Source organism: Chiloscyllium punctatum, chromosome 14 (genome assembly GCF_047496795.1).
Source record: "Chiloscyllium punctatum isolate Juve2018m chromosome 14, sChiPun1.3, whole genome shotgun sequence".
Taxonomy (NCBI): Eukaryota; Metazoa; Chordata; class Chondrichthyes; order Orectolobiformes; family Hemiscylliidae; genus Chiloscyllium; species Chiloscyllium punctatum.
Window position 1 is genome coordinate 38,077,685 of NC_092752.1, and position 24,308 is coordinate 38,101,992.

The following is a 24,308-nucleotide window of genomic DNA, read 5'->3' on the forward strand; positions in this document are numbered from 1 at the left end:
TGAGTTGCCAGTAGAAGTGTTGGAGGCTGGTACACTGACATTTAAAAGATATCTGAATAGGTATATGAATAGGAAGAGTTGAGAGGGATATGGGCCAAGTGCTGGCAAATGGGATGAGATTAGATTAGAATATCATGGGCAAGTTGGACCAAAGGGTCTGGTCTGTGATGTACATCTCTATGACTCTAAATACTTGAGTAAATGGAATTAGGAGGATACGTTGGTAGCATCAGATGAGGTACGAGCTAGTGGAAAATAAACACTGCAACAGATCTACAGCTACAAATGGCTGGAAGGTTCTATGTACTTATCTAAAATCCAATGAGTATATCATGCAGCAAGGTCAGGAAAATGGATAGAGTATTATAACCTAGAAACTGTATATTACTTGATAAATTAATGCCTGAAAGTAACAATTCCTCATTTTTTCCCGTTCTGAACATATTGATATTGAAATATTATTTTACAATTGCTAACAATTATTTGTGATCACTTCATCCACATGAGCCTACACAGTGGAAGTCAACTGTAGTTGAGATTCATCAGCTGTATAAGTTTTGCAGCGGAAATCCTGCCCTTCTCTAGTGGCATAAGTTTGTATGTTCTAACAAAATTCAGCAAATAGCAATCAGGAACTAGAACACTAGTTAATTTTGATTTGCCCTTTGCGAAGTTCATTAAGCTAACTGAACCTCCTTGACTAGTATGGCTAAGTTCCATACTCAGTAGTTTCATTCAGAGTCTTGTTTTTCTTTAAAAACAATTTTTACTTTCTTTTTAGGGAGTCCTACTGCCAACCCATATGCTTTATCAAGACAATAAGCAGGTGCCCTTCTACTATATATTGACCAATGTTACTTAAATTTAGGAAGTATGCATTAGACCTGGCCAGCTTTACCTCCCAATTGAAAAATATTCAGCCTCAGTCATATTTAGTTCATTGCATTAACCATTGTTCATTTTTGATATCAGAAATGTTGGAATGAGAATTGTGAATCATCAACAAACCAGGAGGGTCTATTTAAAATAAAAACTACTTTGATGTTACAAAACAAAACCAAAGCCAATTACAGGGTTTAGTAAATTGATGACTAAGTAAGTAAGATAGACGAGATTCATTCTGAGGAAAGTTCTGCAGTCAAAACCAAACACTACAATTCATTTTGAAAGGAATATAACTGAAAAACAGAAACACTAGTATAGCCTATTAAGATAAATGACCAGTTTGTGTAGTGAGGTCTGTGTAATAAAATCAAAACCCAAGCTTGTCCAAATAATTACTTACCATATAAATCTGTAATGATAACGGAGTAGAAGATAAGGTTTGTAAAAGAGGAGAACGATAATGGGAAGACCAACTTCTATTTAACCACTATTTAATAAATGCATCAATCCAAGAGTTTAACAAAGAAACACGTTAAAAGTAATTCAAACAGGAGCATAAGTAATAGGAAAAATAAGTTGTTTGGTCTCTTGAGCCTGCTCCAACATTTGGCACCACAATGAGCCACATTCTAAAAAACAATGTTTAAATCAAAATGATTAAAGTAACATTGAATACTGAATAATCCAGTAGTTCCAAAACAAAAATTCCTGACAGGTCTACCTTTGGTTCAGCTTTGATATTCTTAAAGAGATCATTAAAAAAAAACTGGTGAATTAGCATACTTCAATGCCAATTCAGCCCACCATTCTCCAGATCAGACTTAATGCAACATTCAATATCATTGGTCTCCTACGTAGCTCATGATAAGATATCAGGTTGCAGATGGCCAGGTGGAACTGCAACCTGCTCAACTTCCCAATGAATGACAGCACAGATTATAGAACTATAAAGAAGATTAAAATTGATACATTCTCCATTGTGGAGAGATGCAGAATGGCCGTAGACTAACAGTAATGGAGGATATCACAGCTCCAATTCTGTCCTTGACTGATGTCCGCGCATTTATTTTTCCTACTGAATGACAAGCAAACATAGAAATGTCTCTAACCAGTGCACAAGGATCAATTGATCTGAAAAAATGGAGCAATCAGAAATTAAATGTGGGATGTTGGTGTCTACCTGGTTACATCTACGTCACAAGTGCCTTTACCTAATAACCCACTTGAAAGTTAAGTGATATAACTATAGACTTAATATTTGAGTCAGTGCGCTAAATGACCCTAGTTCTTATTGTCTTTATTTTAAACATAAGGAGGATTAGTGTTGCTCAGTTCAATGTTTTGTGAAGAATTAGATTTAAGCCCACAGTACAGACATCACTTGCCAGAAATTTTCTATATACTTAGTTTCATGCCTAACTTTGCAGAAGCTTTAAAAAGAATTCAAATTAACTTATAAAATAAGATAAGTTAATTCAAGTCATACACTAGTGACAGATAGTTTTCAGCAGACTCACATTATGGGTGATTCTGAAGTCAGAAAAGAAAGAACTAAGAAGAAAACCATTTATCTCAAAAAAACCAGGAAAACTTTAGCTATGCTTTTAGATATCATACCATAGGATTTGAACAGCTGAGGTTGTTTCAAAGGTAATTCGATAAGTTCTCGAATAGTCTTCAGCTGATTGTCCAGTCCTCCAATCATATCATAAGTGACTCTGGAATTGGATTCTTGCATCCTCTCCTCGTCGTTGTTTTGTTCCTGCATGAACTTGACTTGAGTGAGCAAAGAAATTTGATAAAATGTATCTCTGCTACTTCGCAGGCAGTTGTCAGACATCAAGATTAACTTCTCTACTGGGGTGTCACACTGATTTTCACTTTTCTGAACAGATTCAGATTTTTCAATATTTTCATGGTTACTTGCTAAAGAGCACAGTGAATCATTGTGCAATTCTGGCATTTTCTCATTGTCCACCATACTGTTGTAGGTTACAATGGATATATTTTGAGAACCCATTGGAGGAGTAAGAGGATCAGGAGTAGCATTGTTTTTCTGGACAGAGGTATCATCTATGGTCAAATCACTGAAATCTCTGGACAAATCCATTGTGGTTTTCTCATCTACTGATTCATCAAGTAAAGGTTCTACATTCAGTTGTGAATCACTGAGTGAGACAGTTGACGGCATCTCCAACACTGCACCATCCACTCCTTTTATCTTCTTCAGTATCAAGTGAAACATGCGACCATAAAGTACAAGGTTCAGGAAGTTGCCAGGCAATACTATCTTCCCATCTATGCAAGAAACCAAGTAAAAATAAAGATACTCATAAAATTGACAATAAATATCCAAAACGTCTTGTCTATTTACAAACCTGTGCACATACGAGCAAATGGAGTTTTGTATCCTATGATTTATCTAGTATATAAAATGAAATCAAGTTGGAAGAAATCACTGGCGTGGCATTAGCCAGCCTTGTTAGATCTCTGATCTTGTGCCATGACTCTATTGTGAAACACTCTACCCCTTTTGTTACCTTATACAGGGTCTCAATGAAAACTCAACAATATGTACTAATAACACGAAGTATTAAATCAAAGAAAATCTTTAAAAACTCTGCTGGCAGTTAAAAAAAAAATTGACCGCTGAAGAAGAAATCAGGATTTATAGAACATTAACCTCAATCAATCACATAACTTTCCTAACTTGATTGACTGCAAGGACTTGTCATACAATGAAGACTGATCAATTATTCAGTTCCTAAAAAGGGCACACATCATTAACTTGCCTATAATTCAGCATTATGTAGACCTGAAAATAAGAAGGTGTCACACTATGACAGTGATATTCTGAGCTTGGAGATAAACATTTAAAGGTAGCATTCAAAGTTCACCTTACAAAAGTTTTGCAAGTACACAAAGTAGTATGCAGCAATCGAGCTTACCCATACTCCTCAACAAGTAGTCTGATAATTCTTCTATATTGAAGAAATCATTTTGATCTCTGCAATCAAGATAATCAATTGCCAATTAAAATAATTTCATATAACATGCTGGAAAAAAGTATAGTCATTTCAATTAATAAACTACTGCATATCAAAACATCATTAAAAAATCTAGTTTAAATTACTCGACTATATATATTTAATCTAGATCTAAAATCCTATTCCTGTTTCTGGTTATCTCAGTTAGTCCAGCACGAGAGTATTAATTTCAGTCGGAATTGGAGTTAGGATTGAGTACCATAGTTTTAGGGCTCATGGCAGTATCCCTATCCCACAGTTTTGGTCAAAAGGTCCACCAGAGTGGTGTCATAAAAGATGGACAAAAAAAATAGAAAATGATCCCTGACATTTCTTCAGCGTAGAATACAGTTCCTCGTGTGATATTTTATTAAATAAATTAATTTAATTGTGTCACTTTTCTATAAGACATTAAGTGTCACCACCAAAAAGCTAAAAGCAGATTCTATAATCACTTCTTAGAAGCAATAATACAAACAAGTATATTTTGCTTTAATTATGATCTTAGGATACAAGCAAGATACTGTTAACTTATACCCAAGTACATTTCTACAAGTAGCTGATAGTGAATCAATAGATACAAACCTTAAAGTAATATATATTTCTTCTGCCTGTAATACTGGACCAAACAGTGGTTCAACAGTAACTGTACTATTCAACTTGACCTTTAAATTCTTCTGGGTAACTTCACTTAACCCAATCTTACTCCCAGGGAAACTTGGGATAGGCCATGCTGTGCAAACCTGCCAAACAAAGGTCTGTTAGCCTGGAACCTAGAAGATCTGTACACTGAAAGAACTAATGTACTCAGCCACAACAAACTATATTATAAAGAGAGGGCTGGGAAAGACAGATCCAGCTCAGATGTTAGGAGATGGCTCTTTTTTCAGAGAACAGTGGATCTGTGAAACAGGGTGCAAGGTCCCACAGTGACTTCTGATTCATCAAATTCCTTAAAGCGAGAGCTAAACCTATTGCTGGTTAGGATAGGATCATCTGGTATAAGCGATAATGGGATCGTGATCATATGGGCCAATGGGCTGAGAATTGGCAAATGGAGTTTAATTTAGATAAATGTGAGGTACTGCATTTTGGAAAGGCAAATCAGAGCAGGATTTATACAATTAATGGTGAGGTCCTGGAGAGTGTTACTTAACAGAGACCTTGGAGTGCAGGTTCATAGTTCCTGTCCACCTGTAGTTCCTGGAGTTACAGGTGGACAGGATAGTGAGGAAGGCGTTTGGTATGCTTTTGATTATCGGACAGCAAATTGAGTTTAGGAGTTGTGAGGTCATGTTGCGGTTGAACATGACATTGGCTAGGCCACTATTGGAATACTGCGTGCAATTCTGGTCTCCTTACTATAGGAAGAAAGTTGTGAAACTTGGAAGGGTTCAGAAAAGATTTACGAGGACCTTGCCAGATTTGGAGGGTTTGAGCTATAGGCAGAGGCTGAATAGACGGAGACGATTTTCCGTGGAGTGTCAGAGGCTAAGGGGTGACCTTATAGAGATTTTAAAATCATGGGGGGGGGGCATGCATAAGTAAATAGAGAAGGTCTTTTCCCTGAGGTGGGGGAGTCCAAGACTAAAGGTCATAGATTTAAGGTTAGAGGGGAAAGATTTAAAAGGAATCTGTTATAGATCAGCCAGACCCTCTCAAACTATTTCAAGAAAGTAGCCCAGACTCTCACTGTTCTAGTTGTTTTAAGCAGGACTAAGTGGATATTTCAGGAGTGATGCAGCTTGCCCAGCCACTCAGGTTTAATTTATTTATACATGAACAAAAGAAATCTGAATTTAGAATAACATAACTATTTGAAAACCTAACTGACATAAAAACACAACTTAACCAAGAGATGCTCCGAATACCTGCAACATCCCATAAACACCCCCTGACAACAAGGTAAATTCAAATACAGGTTCTTACAGGAGAGTGAAGAGAGAGAGAGTGAGAGAGAGAGAGCAAACATTGAGTCTACATGACTCTATATCAATGCCGGCATGAAGTATGGAAGGGCAGCATTTATGCAAATGGTGGGTGGAGTGCTGAGGGAGAAAGGGTGTTGATTTTGCAGATAAAGCGGTCAGAATGTGAGAATAGCTCTCTCTCTCTCTCTCTCTCTCTCTTCCCTGAAGGGTCTTCAAAGGCCAGCTGTCCAGATTCAAGTCTTACTTGGCTCTGAAGTATGTCACATGTCCAAGCAGGTTGATTAAAAATAAGTAAAAATAGAAGGGTCTTACATGGTGACCCTACCTCTAAGCCAGAAATTCTTAGTTCTAGTCCAGCCTCAGAATGTGAAAGCCACAGTGGTGTATATCTTAACGTGTCTAAACAGATTGATTCACAAAACAGACAGTGTAAAAACAATGCATTTTCAAATGTTTAAAGGCTGATTACAATGCTATTATTCACCACTTGGCTTTCTGAAACTTAATACAATAGCAGAGAGTGGTTGGCTAAAAGTTAAACGTTAGACTACAAGAGTTCAGCTTCCTTCTGAGGAAAACAAGCAATGTCCTAATGAGTAAAAACATCAACTGACCGTAATAGACATATTGTTGTGGTTCTGTTCGCCGAGCTGGGAATTTGTCTTGCAAACGTTTCGTCCCCTGTCTCGGTGACATCCTCAGTGCTTGGGAGCCTCCTGTGAAGCGCTTCTGTGCTGTTTCCTCCGGCATTTATAGTGGCTTCACAGGAGGCTCCCAAGCACTGAGGATGTCACCTAGACAGGGGACGAAACGTTTGCAAGACAAATTCCCAGCTCGGCGAACAGAACCACAACAACGAGCACCCGAGCTACAAATCTTCTCCCAAACTTTGAAGACATGATATACTTGTGATGTTTTGCTGAAGTCAACAGATCAACTGCTAAAGATTAAGCAGTGTTAAGGATCAATCATGCAAACTGCATGTTTGGAAAGTGATCAAAGAAAATGTGCCTCAGCAAGCTGACTCATGAACAGCAGTTGCTTGATCAACAGTTGGAAGTTATGTTGGAGCAGGCTGATCATCTGTTTTGGTCTGATATTTAGACAAGTCCACATGAACCATCTCAATTGTAATTGTAAACACTGTACAGATAAACTTGCGATATTTTACTATTAAAGTATTATTTTATAGTATACCTTGTCTCAGTAAAGAACAATTGGGCATACCTTGTTACTGAGACTGCCTTGGGTTATTGGTGTCCAGAGCAAGCCTGACAGATTAGGCAAGATAAAACTAAAAGTCTACAGGATCCTAGAGAAAGGGTGTCCTTCAATATAGTGTTTTGTACAGGAAATGGCCATCTTTGAATTAATTTCTTCTGAAATTTTAATTGTTTCTATCAACTCTAGTTTTTAAAAGACAAAAAAGAATATTATCTGTATGCAAGTGATGGTCGCTAACTGGGAATTCTCTTGTGCTCCTCAAAAAAAGGATACAGGATGAAATTGTGGTTATTGAGGGAGGAGGTGCATGCTTGTAAAATGTATTTCTCTACATATAGACTTATCAAAGTGTTTAAAGAATAATTTCACTGCTTTCATTCACTCCTTCTGGAGGATAATCTCAGATCAGGAAAGCATTATAATGCTCACTGTTCATCTGTATTGGATGTAATCACAACTCAAAAGAAGTACCAATTAGAGACTGAACAGCTGGCTTCATCACCACTCTATCATCATATTCAATATCCATCCACCTTATTATAAAAAGAAGGTGCTAGGGAAATTCAGAGGTCTGGTATCATCTGTGGAGACAGAAACAAAGTTAATGTTTTGAATCCGGTATGACTCTTCTCAAGAAATTCCAATGAAGTCACATTGGACTCAAAACATAAACTGTTAGTCTCTCCAGAGCTGCCACCAGAACTCAGCATTTTCTGTTTTAATTTCACAATTCCACCAATAATAGTACTTTACTTTTCTCCATACCTTTTATCACTCACATGTGGTGCCTGCAACACATTTTAGTGACAGAATATATTGGACCAATTCAGCCAACAGCTCACCAAGTTTACTGCTACAGTACTTCTCGCCACTGTGGTTTACCACCAAGAGTAGCAAGAACACAATGCGAACAGAACATCTTCAAGTTCCTATCCATTTCTTAGTTTATGGACAAGTCTAGTGAATTATATTGTTGTCTATTACAGTTGGCCCAAAGAAGCTTGGCTGCATATTATTGAACTGCTGTAGTCTATGAAGATGTTGTTTTCATGGAACATTGAATGCACAGTGAGGAAGGAATGGTGAACTATTTCCAAGACAGGGTACTTGTGCCTTGAAGGTGATGTCGGATAAGAAATAAAATAGGAACAAGAACTACATTTCTCCAAGACCTTTGTGCATTCAAAAAGATATGTTACCTTCTCTGGCACTTACCTCCTGTTTGCCAGCAGTGCTGGTAAGAAGGATTGGTCGACCAATGTAGAGATTTGCCAATTTTAAGCTGTTGAGACTCATTTGAGCAAGACACCTTCGGCAAGCTTTGGGAACCTTCTCATTTGCTGCAAACACAGAAATTAATACTTGAAACCAGTTAAGGACTGGATACTTAACTTTTCAAATATTCTTGCAACCAACCTGCCATAATTCAACCTCCACAACATTCAGCTGATCCAAAACTCCATGTTCAACAATCCCCACCATTCTATTCATCATGATCTCAAAATATCTGTACTTACCTTGTGATTAGCTGGAGTTTATCTAGTCATTAGGTACTTCATATTTTAAAATGAATCCCATTAATTTAGTACCAAATGAGTATTCATACACCAAAGCCATAGTTACATATTGGTCTGCCAAATTAACAAATCTCTATTCACTGATACATGGAACAGAACACATGAAGTGCTATATTTGAGATCCTGTCCTTAAACTTCTTCAGTACGAGCTTAAATTAATTGTATAGGACGTCTGGTCAATTTCTTCCTCTGTTATTACTTCCCATATTTACACCAATTTCTTCTGCAGGAAGTTCAGCACAGTTGCATTTTTATGCTGAAAATTTTGGATTTATACCAATACAGGGACTAATATCGCTTTTGAAAAAAGTTTCTCTCTGTGGAAAATATTCCTTATGAACTACAATTATCCAGTAGCTCAACCAAGTAGTAATTCTTGAGCCATGACAATAAGTGTCATTAAGTTGCTTCATTAGGAGGCATAAATCTTAGTTTCAATCAATTTTGTGCAGTTTCAAACTGGGTTCATTGCAGAGCAATTCAGTCAGTCAAGGAGAACACTAAAGCCATTGGGTAGAGTTCTTTTACCAAGTCAGCTTGGGGATTTTAATTTTAGTTTCAATAGGCTTTAGAGCCTTGTTTTACAAAATCAAAAGAATCAGGATGAAAAGTCATGAGCTAGAAATCAAGTCTCAAACGTGAGCTGATTTAACTGAGTTTATAGTCTCTACACACCAACAAAGCAGTTCATACAGTTACAGGGGGTAAATATGCCCTGAACTGTCCCCTTGGTACGAGAATATCAATTTTAATCATGAAAGGTAATTGGTACTTAAACCAATAAATCAGTCAACCTCCACAAAATTCTCAACCTCAATGATGGCAGAAACCATCACAAATGCAAAAATTTAAGGCTGAAACACTTATAACCCTTTTCATCCAGAGTTAAAAATCACACAACACCAGGTTATCGTCCAGCAGGTTTATTTGGAAGCAGTAGCTTTCGAAGCGCTGCTCCTTCACCATTCAGAGTGGATGATTCATCTCACCTCCTCCCCGCCTTCACAGATGCTTATCTTCAGACAAACAATTCATTCTACCTGATAACAAGAAATGGCTGAACACATTAGATGCAGCAGGCACTAGGCCTGACAACTTCTGGATGTAGAACTGTAGATTTGAGCTCCAGAGCTAGTCATTCCCATAGCCAAACTGTTCCAGTGTAACTACAACATCTATCTATCTGAAAATGTGAATTATTGCCCAGGTAAATTCTATTTTCACAAAATAGAACAAAATAAATTCAGTCGATTAGTCGAATTAGAAGCATCAAAGTGGTGGAGGTACATTGACAGTACTATCAAATGACACTTAGTCAAAAATACCCTATTTATTGATGCTCACTGTGAATACTAGGACTACTCTGCATCAGACCTTATCATAGCCTTATCTAAACATGGACAACAAAAAAAGCAGAGTAACTGCCTTTGATATCAAGGCAGCATTCGACTGGAGATGAAATCAAGCCCTGGCAACAGTGAGATCAATGGGAATTGAGGGAAAACTCCCAACACTTTTGAGTCATACCAATCACAAAGGGAAGATGATTGTGATTGCTGTATGCCAATCATTTCAGGCCCAGGACATCACTGCACAATACACCAAACAAGTGCAGATGCTGAACATCTGAAGCAAAAACAGACATTTCTGGATAAACTAACCAGGTCCAGCAGCATCTGTGGCGAATGGGCAGCATCAGAGTTAACTTTTCAAGTCCACTGACTCTTCACCAGATATCTTCATCTCTGACCACCAAACTCCAAATGTTAACCATGCTTTCTCCCCACAGATGCTGTCAGATCTGCTGAGTTTCTTCAGCAATTTCTGTTTTTGTTTCATCACTGCAGCAATTCTTTTGAATAGAGTCCTAGGTCATGACAAAGAACAATCAAATTGAGAACTTTCAAACTGACCCTTTTCCAAGTTAGATGTGATGCGAGTAAAAATGGAACCAGAGACTGAAAGTAAAAACTGTAATCAATCAAGAAGCAATCTTTAAGGAAGAGATGTTTCAGACACAGGTTAGGTACATCGCAACAAGAGGAGAAAAAAAAAGGGTTCCTTGGATGATGAAGGAGATTGAAATTATGTTGTAATTAAAAAGGAGGCTGAATGATCCATGACGAGTAAAAACCAGATCAAATGGAATAGGTTGACAAAGGAAGCAAACGAAAGCAAGATGGCAAGCGGAAGTATGAGAACAGAATGGCAGTCAGCATAGAGTTACAGAACATAGAATCCCTACAGTGTGGAAACATGCCATTTGGCCCATGAAGTCCACACCAACCCTCCAAAGAGTAAACCTCTCAGTCCCATTCCCCTACCCTGTTACTCTATATTTACCCCTGATTAATGCACCTAACCTACACATCCCTGAATAATACAGGCAATTTAGCATGGCCAGTTCACCTTATCTGCACATCTTTGGATTGTGGGAGAAAACCAGAGCACCCGGTGGAAACCCACGTAGACAAGGGAAGAACGTACAAACTCCACACAGACAGTCGCCCGAAGCTGGAATTGAATCCAGGACCCCTGTGCTGAGAGGCAGCAATGCTAACCAATGAGCCACTCTGCCACCCATTTAGAATCACAGAGATATACAGCACAGAAACAGACCCTTCAGTCCAACCAGTCCACGTTGACCAGATTTCTATGTAAATCTAGTTCCATTTGCGAGCATTTGGCCCGAATCCATCTAAACCTTTTCAACTCATTTACCTATCCAGATGCCTTAGAAATTTTGTAATCATATCAGCCTCCACCACTTCCCCTGGTAGCTCATTAAATACATGCACTACTCTCTGTATGAAAATGTTGTCCCTTAGGTCCCTTTTATATCTTTCCCCTCTCATCTTAAACCAATGCCTTCTAGTTTTGGACTCCCCCATTCCAGGGAAAAGACCTTGTCTATTTACCCTATCAATGCCCTTCATGATTTTATAAACTTCTATAAGGTCACCCTCAGCCTCTGACACTCCAGGGAAAACAGCCCCAGTCTATTCAATCTCTCCCTATAGCTCAAATCCTCCAACCCTGGCCACATCCTTGTAAATCTTTTCTGAACCCTTTCAAGTTTCACAATATCGTTCCTATAGCAGGGAGACCAGAATTACACACAATACTCCAAAAGTGGCCTAATCAATGTCCTGTACAGCTGCAACAAGACCGCTCAACTCCTGTACTCAATGCTTTGACCAATAAAGGTAAGCATACCAAACGCCTTCTTCACGACTCTATTTACCTGCGACTCCAGTTTCAAGGAACAAGAACCTGCACTCCAAGGTCTCTTTGGTTCAGCAACACTCCCAGGACATTACCAAGTTAAAAATCCCACAACACCAGGTTATAGTCCAACAGGTTTAATTGGAAGCACTAGCTTTCAGAGCACTGCTCCTATCACCTGATGAAGGAGCAGCACTCCGAAAGCTAGTGCTTCCAATTAAACTTGTTGAACTATAACCTGGTGTTGTGGGATTTTTAAACTTTGTACACCCCAGTCCAACACTGGCATCTCAATACCAGGACATTACCATGAAGTGTACAAGTCCTGCTCCAGTTTGCCTTTCCAAAATACAGGACCGCACACTTATCCGAACGAAACTCCATCTGCCACTCCTCGGCCCATTGGCCCATCTGATCAAGATCCCATTGTGCTCTGAAGGAACCTCCCTCGCTGTCCACTACACCTCCAATTTTGGTGTCAGCTGCAAATTTACTAATTCTATCTCTAATGATCAAATCCAAATCATTTCTATAAATGAGGAAAAGCAGTGGACCCAGCATCGGTCCTTGTGGCATACCACTGGTCACAGGCCTCCAGCCTGAAAAGCTATCCTTCACCATCACTCTCTGTCTTCTATCTTCAAACTAGTTCTGTATCCAAGTAGCTAGTTGTCCCTGGATTCCCCTTGATCTAACCTTGCTAACCAGTGTATCATGATGAACCTTGTGAAATGCTTTACTGAAGACCTTATAGATCATAACCACCACTCTGTCCTCCTCAATCTTCTTTGTTATTTCTACAAAAAACTCAATTAAGTTAGTCAGACATAATTTCCCATGCACAAAGCCATGTCGACTATCCCATATCAGTCCATGCCTTTCTAAATGCATGTAAATCCTGTCCCACAGGATTCCCTCCAACAACTTGCCTACTACCAATGTCAGGCTCTCCGTTCTATAGTTCCCTGGCTTTTCCTTACCACCTTTCTTAACTAGTGACACAACGTTAACCAAGCTCCAGTCTTCCCACACCTCACCTGTCTCTTTCGATGATACAAATATCTCAGCAACAGGACCAGCAACGTATTCTCTCCCTTCCTACAAAGTTCAGGTATACCTGATCCAGTCCCAGGAACTTATACGTTTTAAGATGTCCAGCACCTTCTCCTCTGTAATATGCACATCGTTCAAGAGGTTTTTATCTCCCCACATTCTCAATCTTCCATATCCTTCTCCACAGTAAGCAGTGATGCAAATACTCATTTATTACCTCAACCATCTTCTACGATTCCATACATGGGCAATCTTGCTGATCTTGAGGGATCCTATTCAAAGAACAAAGAAAATTTATAGCCCAGGAACAGGCCCTTCAGCCCTCCAAGCCTGAGCTGATCTAAATCTACTGTTTAAACCTATCGCCCAATTCCTAAGCATCTGTATCCCTCTGCTCCCTACCTACTCATGCATCTGTCCAGACGCATCTTAAATGAATGTACTATGCCTGCCTCTATTACCTCTGCTGGCAATGTGTTTCAGGCACCTACCACTCTCTGAGTAAAGTACTTGCCACGTGTATCCCCCTTAAACTTTTCACCTCTTACCTTGAAAGCGTGACCTCTCGTTATTGAATCCTTCACCCTGGGAAAAAGCTTATCTCTATCTACCTTGTCTACACTCATGATTTTATAGACCTCAATCAGGTCCCCCCCTCAATCTCCTTTTTTTTCTAATGAAAACAATCCTAACCTACTCAACCTCTCTTCATAGCTAGCACCTTCCATTTATCCTCGTAAACCTTCTCTGCACCCTCTCCAAAGCGTCTACACCCTTTTGGTAATGTAGCGACCAAAAATGTACACAGTATTCTAAATGCCGCTGAACCAACGTCATGTACAATTTTAACATGACCTGCCAGCTCTTATACTCAATAACCTGTCCGATGAAGGCAAGCATACCATATGCCTTCTTGACCACTCTATCCACCTGTGCAGTCACCTTCAGGGTACAATGGACCTGAACTCCCAGATCTCTCTGCTCACCAACGTTTCCCAAGGCTCTTCCATTTACTGTATAACTTGCTCTCGAATTAGACTTCCCAAAATGCATCACCTCACATTTGCTTGGATTGAACTCCATCTGTCTCTTCTCTGCCCAACTCTCCAATCTATCTATATTCTCCTGTACTCTTTGACAGTCCCCTATGCTTTCTGCTACTCCACCAGTCTTCGTGTCATCTGCAAACTTGCTGATCATACCAACACTGCCCTCTTCCAGATCATTTATGTTCATCACAAACAACAGTGGCCCCAGCAACGATTCCTGTCGAACACCACTGGTCACCTTTCTCCATTTCGAGAAACTCCCTTCAACTACTACTCTCTGTCTCCTGTTGCTCAACCAGTTTTTTATCCACCTAGCTAGAACACCCTGCACATCATGTGACTTCACTTTCTCTATTAGTTTACCATGGGGAATGTTTTCAAACGCCTTACTAAAGTCCATGTATATGACATCTACAGCCCCTTCTTCATCTATCAACTTGGTCACTTCCTCAAAGAACTCTAATAAGCTGGTACGGCAAAATCTCCCCTGCACAACATCATGTTGCCGATCACTGATAAGCCCATTCTTTTCTAAATATAAATAGATTTTATCCCTCAGTACCTTCTCCAGCAACTTTCCCACCACTGACATCAGGCTCAGTGGTCTGTAGTTATGTGGAATATCCCTACTACCCTACTTGTACACGGAGACATGAGCAACCCTCCAGTCCTCCAGCACCTCACCTGTGTTTGAGGATGCCACAAAGATATCTGTCAGGAGCCCAGCTATTTCCTCTCTCTCCTTCCTCAGCAAACCTGGGAAAGATCCCATCTGGTCCTGGGGATTTGTCCACTTTAATAACTTCTAGCCCACCCAACACATCTTCCCTATTTATGACAACGGGATCCAGAGTTATGAAACTTCTATCTCTAATCTCAACATTCATCATGTCCCTCTCCTCAGTGAACACTGATGCAAAGTAATCATTCAGAATCTCACCCAAGCTCTCAGGTTCAACACACAGCCTTCCTTCCTTCCTTATCCTTTAGTGGACCAATCCTTTCTCTAGTTACCCACTTGCTTTTTATATAAGAATAAAAGGTTTTGGGATTCTCCTTAATTCTGCTAGCTAAAGCTATTTCATGACCCTTTTTAGCCCGCATAATTCCTCGTTTAAGACTGGTCCTACTCTTCCGATATTCCTCTAGGGCCCGTTCTGTTCTTAGCTGCCTGGACCAGATGTACTCTTCCCTTTTCGTCTTGGCTAGTTGTACAATTTCTCCTGTCATCCACGATTCACAAATCTTGCCTTTCCTATCCTTTGCTTTCAACAGGACATGCCTATCCTGCAGTATATTTGAAAGCCTCCCACATCAAAGGTGGACTTCCCTCCAAATAGCTGTGTCCAATCCATATTTCCCAGCTCCTGCCTACTTTTGATATAATTGCCTTTGGGCCAGTTTAGTACTCTTCCCTTAGGGCCACTCTTATCTTTGTCTATGAGTATTCTAAAACTTACAGAATTGTGGTCACTGTTCCCAAAGAAATCCTCTACCGCAACTTCTACCATCTAGCCTGGCTCATTCCCCAACACCAGGTCCAATATGGCCCCTTCCCTTGTCAGGCTATTGACATACTGCTCTAGAAAACTCTCCTGGACTCTTACAAATTCTGCCCCATCCAGAGTCTGACACTAAGTTCATCCCAGTCAATGTTGGGAAAATTAAAATCTCCCATCACCACTACCCTGTTGCCTCTACATCTTTCCATAACCTGTTTATCCATTTGTTCTTCTACCTCATGCTCACCGTTGAGAGGCCTGTAATTCTCTCCTTAGTTACCCTTTTGTCCTTGAGGTAGAATCCCTTTGGATTCTCCTTAACCCTATTTGCCAAAGCTATCTTATGTCCCCATTTTGCCCTGCTGATTTCTCTCTTAAGTATAGTGCTAATCCCTTACACTTTTCTAGAGATTATTTTTTTCCCTGCTCTCTACACCTGACATATACTTCCTTCTTTTCCTTGACCAAAACTTCAATTTCTATAGTCATTGAGCATTCCATACACCAACCAATGCTGTCCTTCACCCTGACAGGAACATACTGTCTCTGGACTCTCATTATCTCATTTTTGGATTCTTCCCATTTTCCAGCCCGCAAACATCTGCACCCCCCCCCCCCCCCCCCCCCAATCAACTTCTGAAAGTTCTTGCCTAATACTATCAAAATTGGCCTTCCTCCAATTTAGAACTCTAATGTTTAGATCATATCTATCCTTTTCCATCACTATTTTAAAACTAATAGAATTATGGTCATTGGCCCCCAAAGTGCTTCCCCACTGACACCTCAGTCACCTGTCCTGCCTTATTTCCCAAGAGAAGGTCAAGTTTTTCTTCTTCTTCTCCACTAGATACATCCATGTACTGAATAAAAATAAGTTCTTATTCACACTTAAAAAATTCCTCTCCATACAAGCCCTTACTGCTATGGCGCCAGTCTGTGTTTGCAAAGTTAAAATCCTCCACCATAACTATCCTAATATTCCCAAAAGATAACGAAGATCTTACAAATTTGCTTCTCAATTTCCCATTAATTATTAGAGGATCTATAGTGATGAATAAGGTGATCGTCACTTTCTTATTTCTCAATTCCACACAAATAACTTCCCTGGACATATTCAACTCCACTTACCCGCATTCTCCCCGCAGCCCTTAATTCCTTGTGACATCAAGAATTTATCAATTTCTGCCTTGAAGACATTTAGCGTCCTAGCCTCCACTGCACTCTGCGGCAATGAATTCCACAGGCCCACCACTCTCTGTTCTGAATTTACCCCCTCTAATTCTAAGGCTGTGTCCACGGGTCCTAGTCTCCTCGCCTAACGGAAACAATTTCCTAGCGTCCACTCTCTCCAAGCCATGTATTATCTTGTAAGTTTCTATTAGATCTTCCCTTAATCTTCTAAACTCCAATGAATACAATTCCAGGATCCTCAGCCGTTCCTCATATGTTAGACCTACCATTCCAGGGATCATCCGTGTGAATCTCTGCTGGACACGTTCCAGTGCCAGTATGTCCTTCCTGAAATGTGGGGACCAAAATTGGACACAGTACTCCAAATGGGGCCTAACCAGAGCTTTATAAAGTCCCAGTAGCACAACAGTGCTTTTATATTCCAACCCTCTTGAGATAATTGACAACATTGCATTCGCTTTCTTAATCACGGACTCAACCTGCATGTTTACCTTTAGAGAATCCTCAACTAGCACTCCCAGATCCCTCTGTACTTTGGCTTTATGAATTTTCTCACCATTTAGAAAGTAGTCCATGCTTGTATTCTTTTTTCCAAAGTGCAAGACCTCGCATTTGCTCACATTGAATTCCATCAGCCATTTCCTGAACCACTCTCCCAAAATATCTAGATCCTTCTGCAGCCTCCCACTTCCTCAGTACTACCTGCCTGTCCACTTAACTTTGTATCATTGGCAAACTTCGCTAGAATGCCCCCAGTCCCTTCATCCAGATCATTAATATATAATGTGAACAGCTGCATCCCCAACACTGAACCCTGCGGGACACCGCTTGTCACCGGTTGCCATTCCGAAAAAGAACCTTTTATCCCAACTCTCTGCCCTCTGTCAGACAGCCAATCCTCAATCCATACCAGTAGCTCACCTCGAACACCATGGGCCCTCACCTTGCTCAGCAGCCTCCCGTGTGGCACCTTATCAAAGGCCTTTTGGAAGTCTAGGTAGACCACATCCACTGGGTTTCCCCGGTTTAACCTACTTGTCACCTCTTCAAAGAACTCCAACAGGTCTGTCAGGCACTCCCCTTACTAAATCCATGTTGACTTGTTCTAATCCGACCCTGCTCTTCCAAGAATTTAGAAACCTCATCCTTAACGATGGATTCTAGAATTTTACCAACAACCGAGGTTAGGCTCATTGGCCTATAATTTTCCATCTTTTGTCTTGATCCTTTCTTGAACAAGGGAATTACCTTGTTCAATCTTCCAATCTTCCAATCATCCAATCTTCCAATCATCCTGGACTTTCCCTGACTCCAGTGACTTGTCCTATAATCTGGCCACACACTCAGATGACAAGCAACATGAGTTTGACTGGGACAACACTACTATTATAGGACAAGCCAAACAGAGAGCAGCCTGGGAATTCCGAGAGGCATGGCACTCATCCACAGATTCTATCAACAAACACATCAACCTGGACCCAATATACCGGCCACTGCAGCGGACAGCTGGAACTGACAACCGGAAGCAGCAGATACAAATCTCTACAAATGCCGGAGGAAACATCACAGAAGCGCTTCACAGGAGGTTCCCAAGCACTGAGAATGTCACCTAGACAGGGGACGAAACGTCTGCAACATAAATTCCCAGCTCGGTGAACAGAACCACAACAACGAGCACCCGAGCTACAAATCTTCTCCCAAACTTTGAACACCTACGGGCAAGAGACGCTTATCAATCTTATCTTGTTCTCTGTTTTGTTCCTACCTGCCCTGACTCTTCGACTTACTCCTTTTCCCAAATGTGTCAGTCTCAGATTGCTCACCTTCTTCACTATCTCCTTGGGTCAATCCTGCCCCATGCTACCCACATACACACCAGTTTAGATCCTCCTAAGCAGCTCTAGCAAATCTCCCTGCCTATATATTGGTGATTTTGGACAGGTAATTTATATTAGACCGCTTCCAATTCAGGTGCAATCAGTCCTTCTTATACAGGTCACTTCTACCCCCAAAGAGATTCCAATGATCCAAAAATGTGAATTCTTCTCCCTGCACCAGCTCCTCTGCCATGCATTTATCTGCTCTATCCTCCTTTTCCAACATTCACTACCTTGTAGAAGCAGGAGTAATCGGGATACTACTATTCTCAAGGACTACATTTTATTTCCTGCCTATAACTTCCTATATTCTCTCCTCAGAATCTTGTCCTTATCTCTTCCTGTATCATTGGTCCCAATGTGTACAGCAACTTCCTGCTGGTCCCTTTGCACCCTCCCAGAGAAATCCTTAATCCTGGCACCTTGGAGGCAACACACCATTTGGATGTCTCGCAGTCAGCTACTGTCTGTCCCTCTTACCAGAGATGGCATTACACACCTCTGGAGCAAGTAGGAACTGAACCTAGGCGTCCTGGTTCAGCGATAGGGACATTATCACATATACACAGCCATATGGCAAGATATAATACTTGGAGTTCTTTGTATTAGTATTTACTAAAAAAGGAGAAACATGGCTACATGATTGTAGAAACAAAGATAGTGAAGGCAATGGTTAATGAGAAAACTGAAGAAGGAAACAGTACTATACAAGGCGCTCTGGTATAACGCAACAGTTGTTTTCCTCTGCAACCTCCCACTATTTAAAACTGCTATAGAAAACCGTGCTGTAAAAGATAGCTAAACACGTTCAATAGAAAGTTTGCATTATCCAAAAAGAGTCCATAATTCATCAATCACGAGATGGCCCATTTGCATTGACACACGTTATACCAGAACAACCTGGCACTGCACAGACTGAAACCTGAAATCAAGCTAAACAGTCCTTGATGGGCTCTGTAGCAAAAACACAATCAAATAGTTAACAGACATTTATAAAAGATAAACAGGAACTTCCTAAATAAAAACATCATTTTGTCAGGTGATGATGCATTCCAAATCCTGCAATGTCCACCGGTCTCTAAAGGCCTTGATCGTGCCAGTCAATAACACAAGCTCCCCCTCAATGGGCACCTGGGAATAGAGATAGTGCAAAAGAGAGGCAGGTTGTCAGGCACTATGATCCTCTCCATGACCCACTGCCCGAACCTGTTAATGGCCACATTGGCCAAGTCTCAGGAGTAGGCCCTCGCAACTGCCTGCCCCTCAAAGCATGGGATGCCCACAGATTAGGACTGTAGGACTGAAGTGCAACTGAAAATCTCAGAGCAGCCCCTCCAAAAAACCAATAAAAGGGCTACAAATGAAAAGATTTAACAGGAATGTAAAAAACCATCTCCCCAGGCTACAAAAGCTACATGTGCAGGCACCCAGTGAACTTACTTAACCTACTTTTACATGGTACTGCTGCTTACAGCACTTCCCACCCCAGATCTCTGATCGAAAAGGAGAGGTCCCTTTGGTAGAGGGCTCACTACTCCAGATTTCTGTTGCTGAAGAGTAAAATATTACACCCAACAAAAGCAAGGAAATGGAGACTCTACAGCAGCAGGGAGAAGGTGAGGACTGCAGATGCTGGAGACTAGAGTCGAGTGTGTGGTGCTGGAAATGCACAGAAGGTCAGGCAGGATCTAAGGAGCAGGAGAATCGACATTTCGGGCATAAGCCCTTCATCAGGAATGATGCTTGAGAGCCGGGGAGGGGGGCGGGGTGCTTCTCAGCCCTCCAGCCCACAAGCCTCATTCCTGACAAGGGGCTTATGCCCGAAACGTCAATTCTCCTGCTCCTTGGATGCTGCATGACCTGCTGTGCTTTTCCAGCACCATACTCTCGACTTTACAGGAGCAGCGCAGGTAAGAAATGCCTCCATGATGGCCCACTACACACTTGAGCTGTCTCAATTTTTGATGAGTTATCAAGCAGTGGATGGCTTGGGCCATATACTGAATGTTGACCAATGACCCCTTGGCCAACTGCTCTGGCCTTATCCAACCCACTCCTTCATCCAGTTTCAAGTCCAGTCACCCTTCTCTATTTCTTTTCACAGATGCTGCCAGATCTGCTGAATTCTCTAGTAATTCCTGTTTTTGATTGTTTCAGTTGTCCAGCATCCACAGGCAGGTCTTGAATCTGAACTTGTGCCACATACACTCAGATACAAAGAACTCCTCTGCCATGACTTATGTCTTTGAGTGGAGTTCTTTGTATCAGTGTTTACTAACGAGAAATATGATGAAATATTTGTTTGAAGCAAAGGTAATGGATGTAGCAGATAGTATAAATAATGAAAGGAGTAAATACTAGAAAGACTGTCTATGCTTGGGATAGGTAAGTCATCTGGTCTGGACTCCCAAACTGCTGAAGGAACGGAGGGTGGATAGAACAGAAGTGCTTCCATGAATTTTCAAGCTTCACTAGATAAGGGGGAAGTGTCAAAGAATTGCATTATGGCAATTGTGGAAACACCACCCTGACTTGGAAATATATCACTATTCCTTCACTGTCGTTGGGTCAAAATCCAGGAATTCCCTCCGTAACATCATTGTGGGTCTACATGCAGCATACAGACTACAGCAGTTCAAGAAGGCAGCTGACTACCACCTTCTCAAGGGCAACTAGGGATGGACAACAAATGCTTGCCTGCTAACGATGCTCACGTCCCACAAGGCAGAATTTTTTTAAAAACTGCAGCACTCTTACTCAAGCAAGGTTCCTAGATCAGTCCTAGCACCCATACAGCAGTTAGTTTATCAATTAAAGAGAAAGTTTAGGAATCTTTAATGAGGGAAAAAAAGTCAACAGTCACTTGAAGAGTTGAGTTAATTGACAAATATTCACAGATTACCAAAAGGCAGATAATTCTTGACTAATTGAATTTCAATGTTTTGAACAAATAAGAAAAGGATGATAGTAAAGATATAGTGGATGTTGACTACATGGATTTTTAAGCTTCCCACCACAATCTCAATGGCAACTAGGAACAGGCAATTAATGATGCCAATGAGACACAACCGGTGCATGTATTTAAAAAAAAGATGTTTCACTAGATGATGAAAGAGAGAAGGGGAAAAGAGAGAATACAAAGGCTGAGTTTGTTTTTCTTGGAGCAGGGAAGATTAAGGAGAGATTAGATCAGGAAGGCCAGACAAACTTCTTTCCATTAGCCGATAGTATAAAATCTAGTGCACACAGTTCTAATAGTTTGGTCAAAAGATACAGGACTACTACAAGAAATTTTTCTTTAAAAACTTGCAGCAACTGGTAATGCTCTGGAAATATTGTGAAAACAATTATTTAAAAAGGAAACTGGATGGGCACTTGAAGGAAATAAACTTGCAAAACTACAATGATAGGTCAGGGAAGTGTGACTGACTGGAGTGCTCTGCAGGGAGTCAGCATAGACCACCTCATCCTAGTTTCAAACTTCCAGCTCAGTTACTGTCTGCTTGACTTGTCCGACCTGCCTATCTTCTTTTCCACCTATCCACTCCACCCTCTCCTCCTTGACCTATCACCTTCATCTCCTCTCCCGCTCACCCATTGTACTCTATGCTACTCTCTCCCCACCCCCACCCTCCTCTAGCTTATCTCTCCATGCTTCAGGCTCACTGCCTTTATTCCTGATGAAAGGCTTTTGCCCGAAACGTTGATTTCGCTGCTCGTTGGATGCTGCCTGAACTGCTGTGCTCTTCCAGCACCACTAATCCAGTATTTGGTTTTCAACATCTGCAGTCATTGTTTTTACCTTATAGACTTAATATGCTGAGTGACCTCTTTTGCATTGTAAATTACTGCATCGGAGTGTGTTAGAATATTCTCCACTTATGTAGATGAATGTGGTTTCAACAATACTCAAAAAGGTCAACACAATTCATGAAAAAGCAGCTCATTTGTTTGGTACTTCATCTGCAACCTTAAGATTCACTTCTTTCATCACTGGTGCATAATAATTGTAGTGCATCAATTCACCAAGTTTCCTTCAACATCTTCCAACCTGTACTTTTTTAACCACCAGACTTGTGGGAGACAACCCCACCACCTGTAAAAGTTCTCACCGAGCCACACACCATCTTGAACTGGAAATATTTTGTTCCTTCACTGACACGAGGTCAAAATCCTAGCATTCTCTATCTTAACAGCACTGGATGTACCTGCACCGTATGGACCAAAGCAGTTTGTTGACCTTCATCTTAAGGGCATGTTGGAATCAGAAACAAATGAATAACCAGCAATGTCTACATCCCACCAATAAATAAAGATGCAATGTAAACTGGGAATTGCTACGTTGATAGCATAAGCAATTGTAAGGCTCAGATCATTAAACAGCAAAATGTATAATCACGAAACTAACAAATCCACTAAGTCTGCACTATCAGTTATTTAATTCTGACTTATGTTGAAAAAACAAAAGCATTATATTTAATAAACTGAAAGGCATGCAGCGATCCAGTGAGCTGAGAAGCGGTACTCTTACCTTTCTCCAGACTGTCTGTGACGGTCAGTGACAGACAAGCCTGGGGGTGTGTGCCCAACCTACCCTCTACTTCTGCTGTTCGGAGAGTCCCAGGAGATGGGGCTGCAGGTGAGCAACAACCCGGCTCTACTCTCGGCGACACTGCCTCATCCCCCTCACCCCTGGTCACTTTGGACTTAATTTTCTTTTTCGAAGACATGGTGTAAAGGAACTAAGCAACACAACGCTGTTTCCATGCGGCGCCTCCGTCGTTAAACTTCCGCTGTCAAAGGGGAAAGGGCAACTACGCTCTTACCGTAATCAATCACAAAGAACAGTCCATTCTTTCCTACTTTCCAATCAGGGTTATATTTGAAATAGTACTGGGTTGCCACTGCTTGTTTTATGTGATTCTCAAAATATGTTGCCGTTATATGAGTTTAATAAACAATTTCCAACTAAATTATTTTAAGAAATGCAAATCAAACATGAAAGTATTTGATTTAAAAAACAACAACTGCGGATGCAAGATTCTGTGCTCAAATCTAAGAAAGGTTACATGGCAGCAATGTTAGCAATACGCTTGTAAGCAGTAAGAAAAGACTTGTATTAATATTGTTCCTTTCACCATCTCGTAATGTCCCAAAGAGTTTCACAACCAATTAATCACATTTGAAGTGCTATCACATTTCTGTATAGGGAAACAGGACAGTCAATCCACCACAGGTTTGCACAATCGGCTATGAGATATATGATCAAATAATTTATTTTAAGATTCTTATTCGCTAAAATATGGGAGAGAATTTCCTGCTGCTCTTCAAATACTACCATCGAAATATTCTAGATCCAGCTGGGAGATTATGTTGATGTCAGAAAATAGAACATTCCCTCAGTATTGTATTGACTGTCAGTATGGAAAGATGTGTGAATCCCTAGTCTTAGATGTAAAGTCACTCCCTGTTGATTCACAAATGAGTATGCGACCACTGAGAAGAATGAGAAAAGCAACAAATTAAAGTGTAATTATTTTAGTGAAACTGTTTGGACAGGTTATGACACAGACCTTCTGACTCAGAGGAAGGAACATTACCATTTCACCTCAAGAGCCCTAAATAAACTATATGGAGCTGCTCTAGTTATACGTAATGTAGTTTAGATTTTCAAAAACCCAAATCAGTAAAAAATCTAACTCTTAACAAGTGATACATGTCAACATGCAGTTATACTATGAGACACGAAATGCAAGTCTGGACTGGAG

At 40.6% G+C, this 24,308-nt stretch overlaps 1 protein-coding gene across 8 annotated transcripts in view; it reads right to left on the reverse strand.

The window, feature by feature from the left end:
- afg2a (AFG2 AAA ATPase homolog A) overlaps nucleotides 1–24,308 on the reverse strand; it is a 518,183-nt gene that overhangs the window by 489,356 nt on the left and 4,519 nt on the right. For 3 of the 8 annotated variants that reach the window (XM_072584190.1, XM_072584187.1, XM_072584193.1), the window contains exons 1-5: nucleotides 23,072–23,330; nucleotides 8,282–8,406; nucleotides 4,497–4,654; nucleotides 3,834–3,892; nucleotides 2,503–3,183 (exon numbers count right to left, since the gene is read on the reverse strand). In XM_072584190.1, the coding sequence (XP_072440291.1) occupies nucleotides 2,503–3,183; nucleotides 3,834–3,892; nucleotides 4,497–4,654; nucleotides 8,282–8,406; nucleotides 23,072–23,270 (1,222 nt within the window). In that variant the 5' untranslated portion in view covers nucleotides 23,271–23,330. Of the gene's footprint in view, nucleotides 1–2,502; nucleotides 3,184–3,833; nucleotides 3,893–4,496; nucleotides 4,655–6,167; nucleotides 6,242–8,281; nucleotides 8,407–13,138; nucleotides 13,194–23,071; nucleotides 23,331–24,308 lie in introns of those variants that run through there. The other 5 variants (XM_072584192.1, XM_072584188.1, XM_072584191.1 and 2 more) reach the window with 4 other exon arrangements.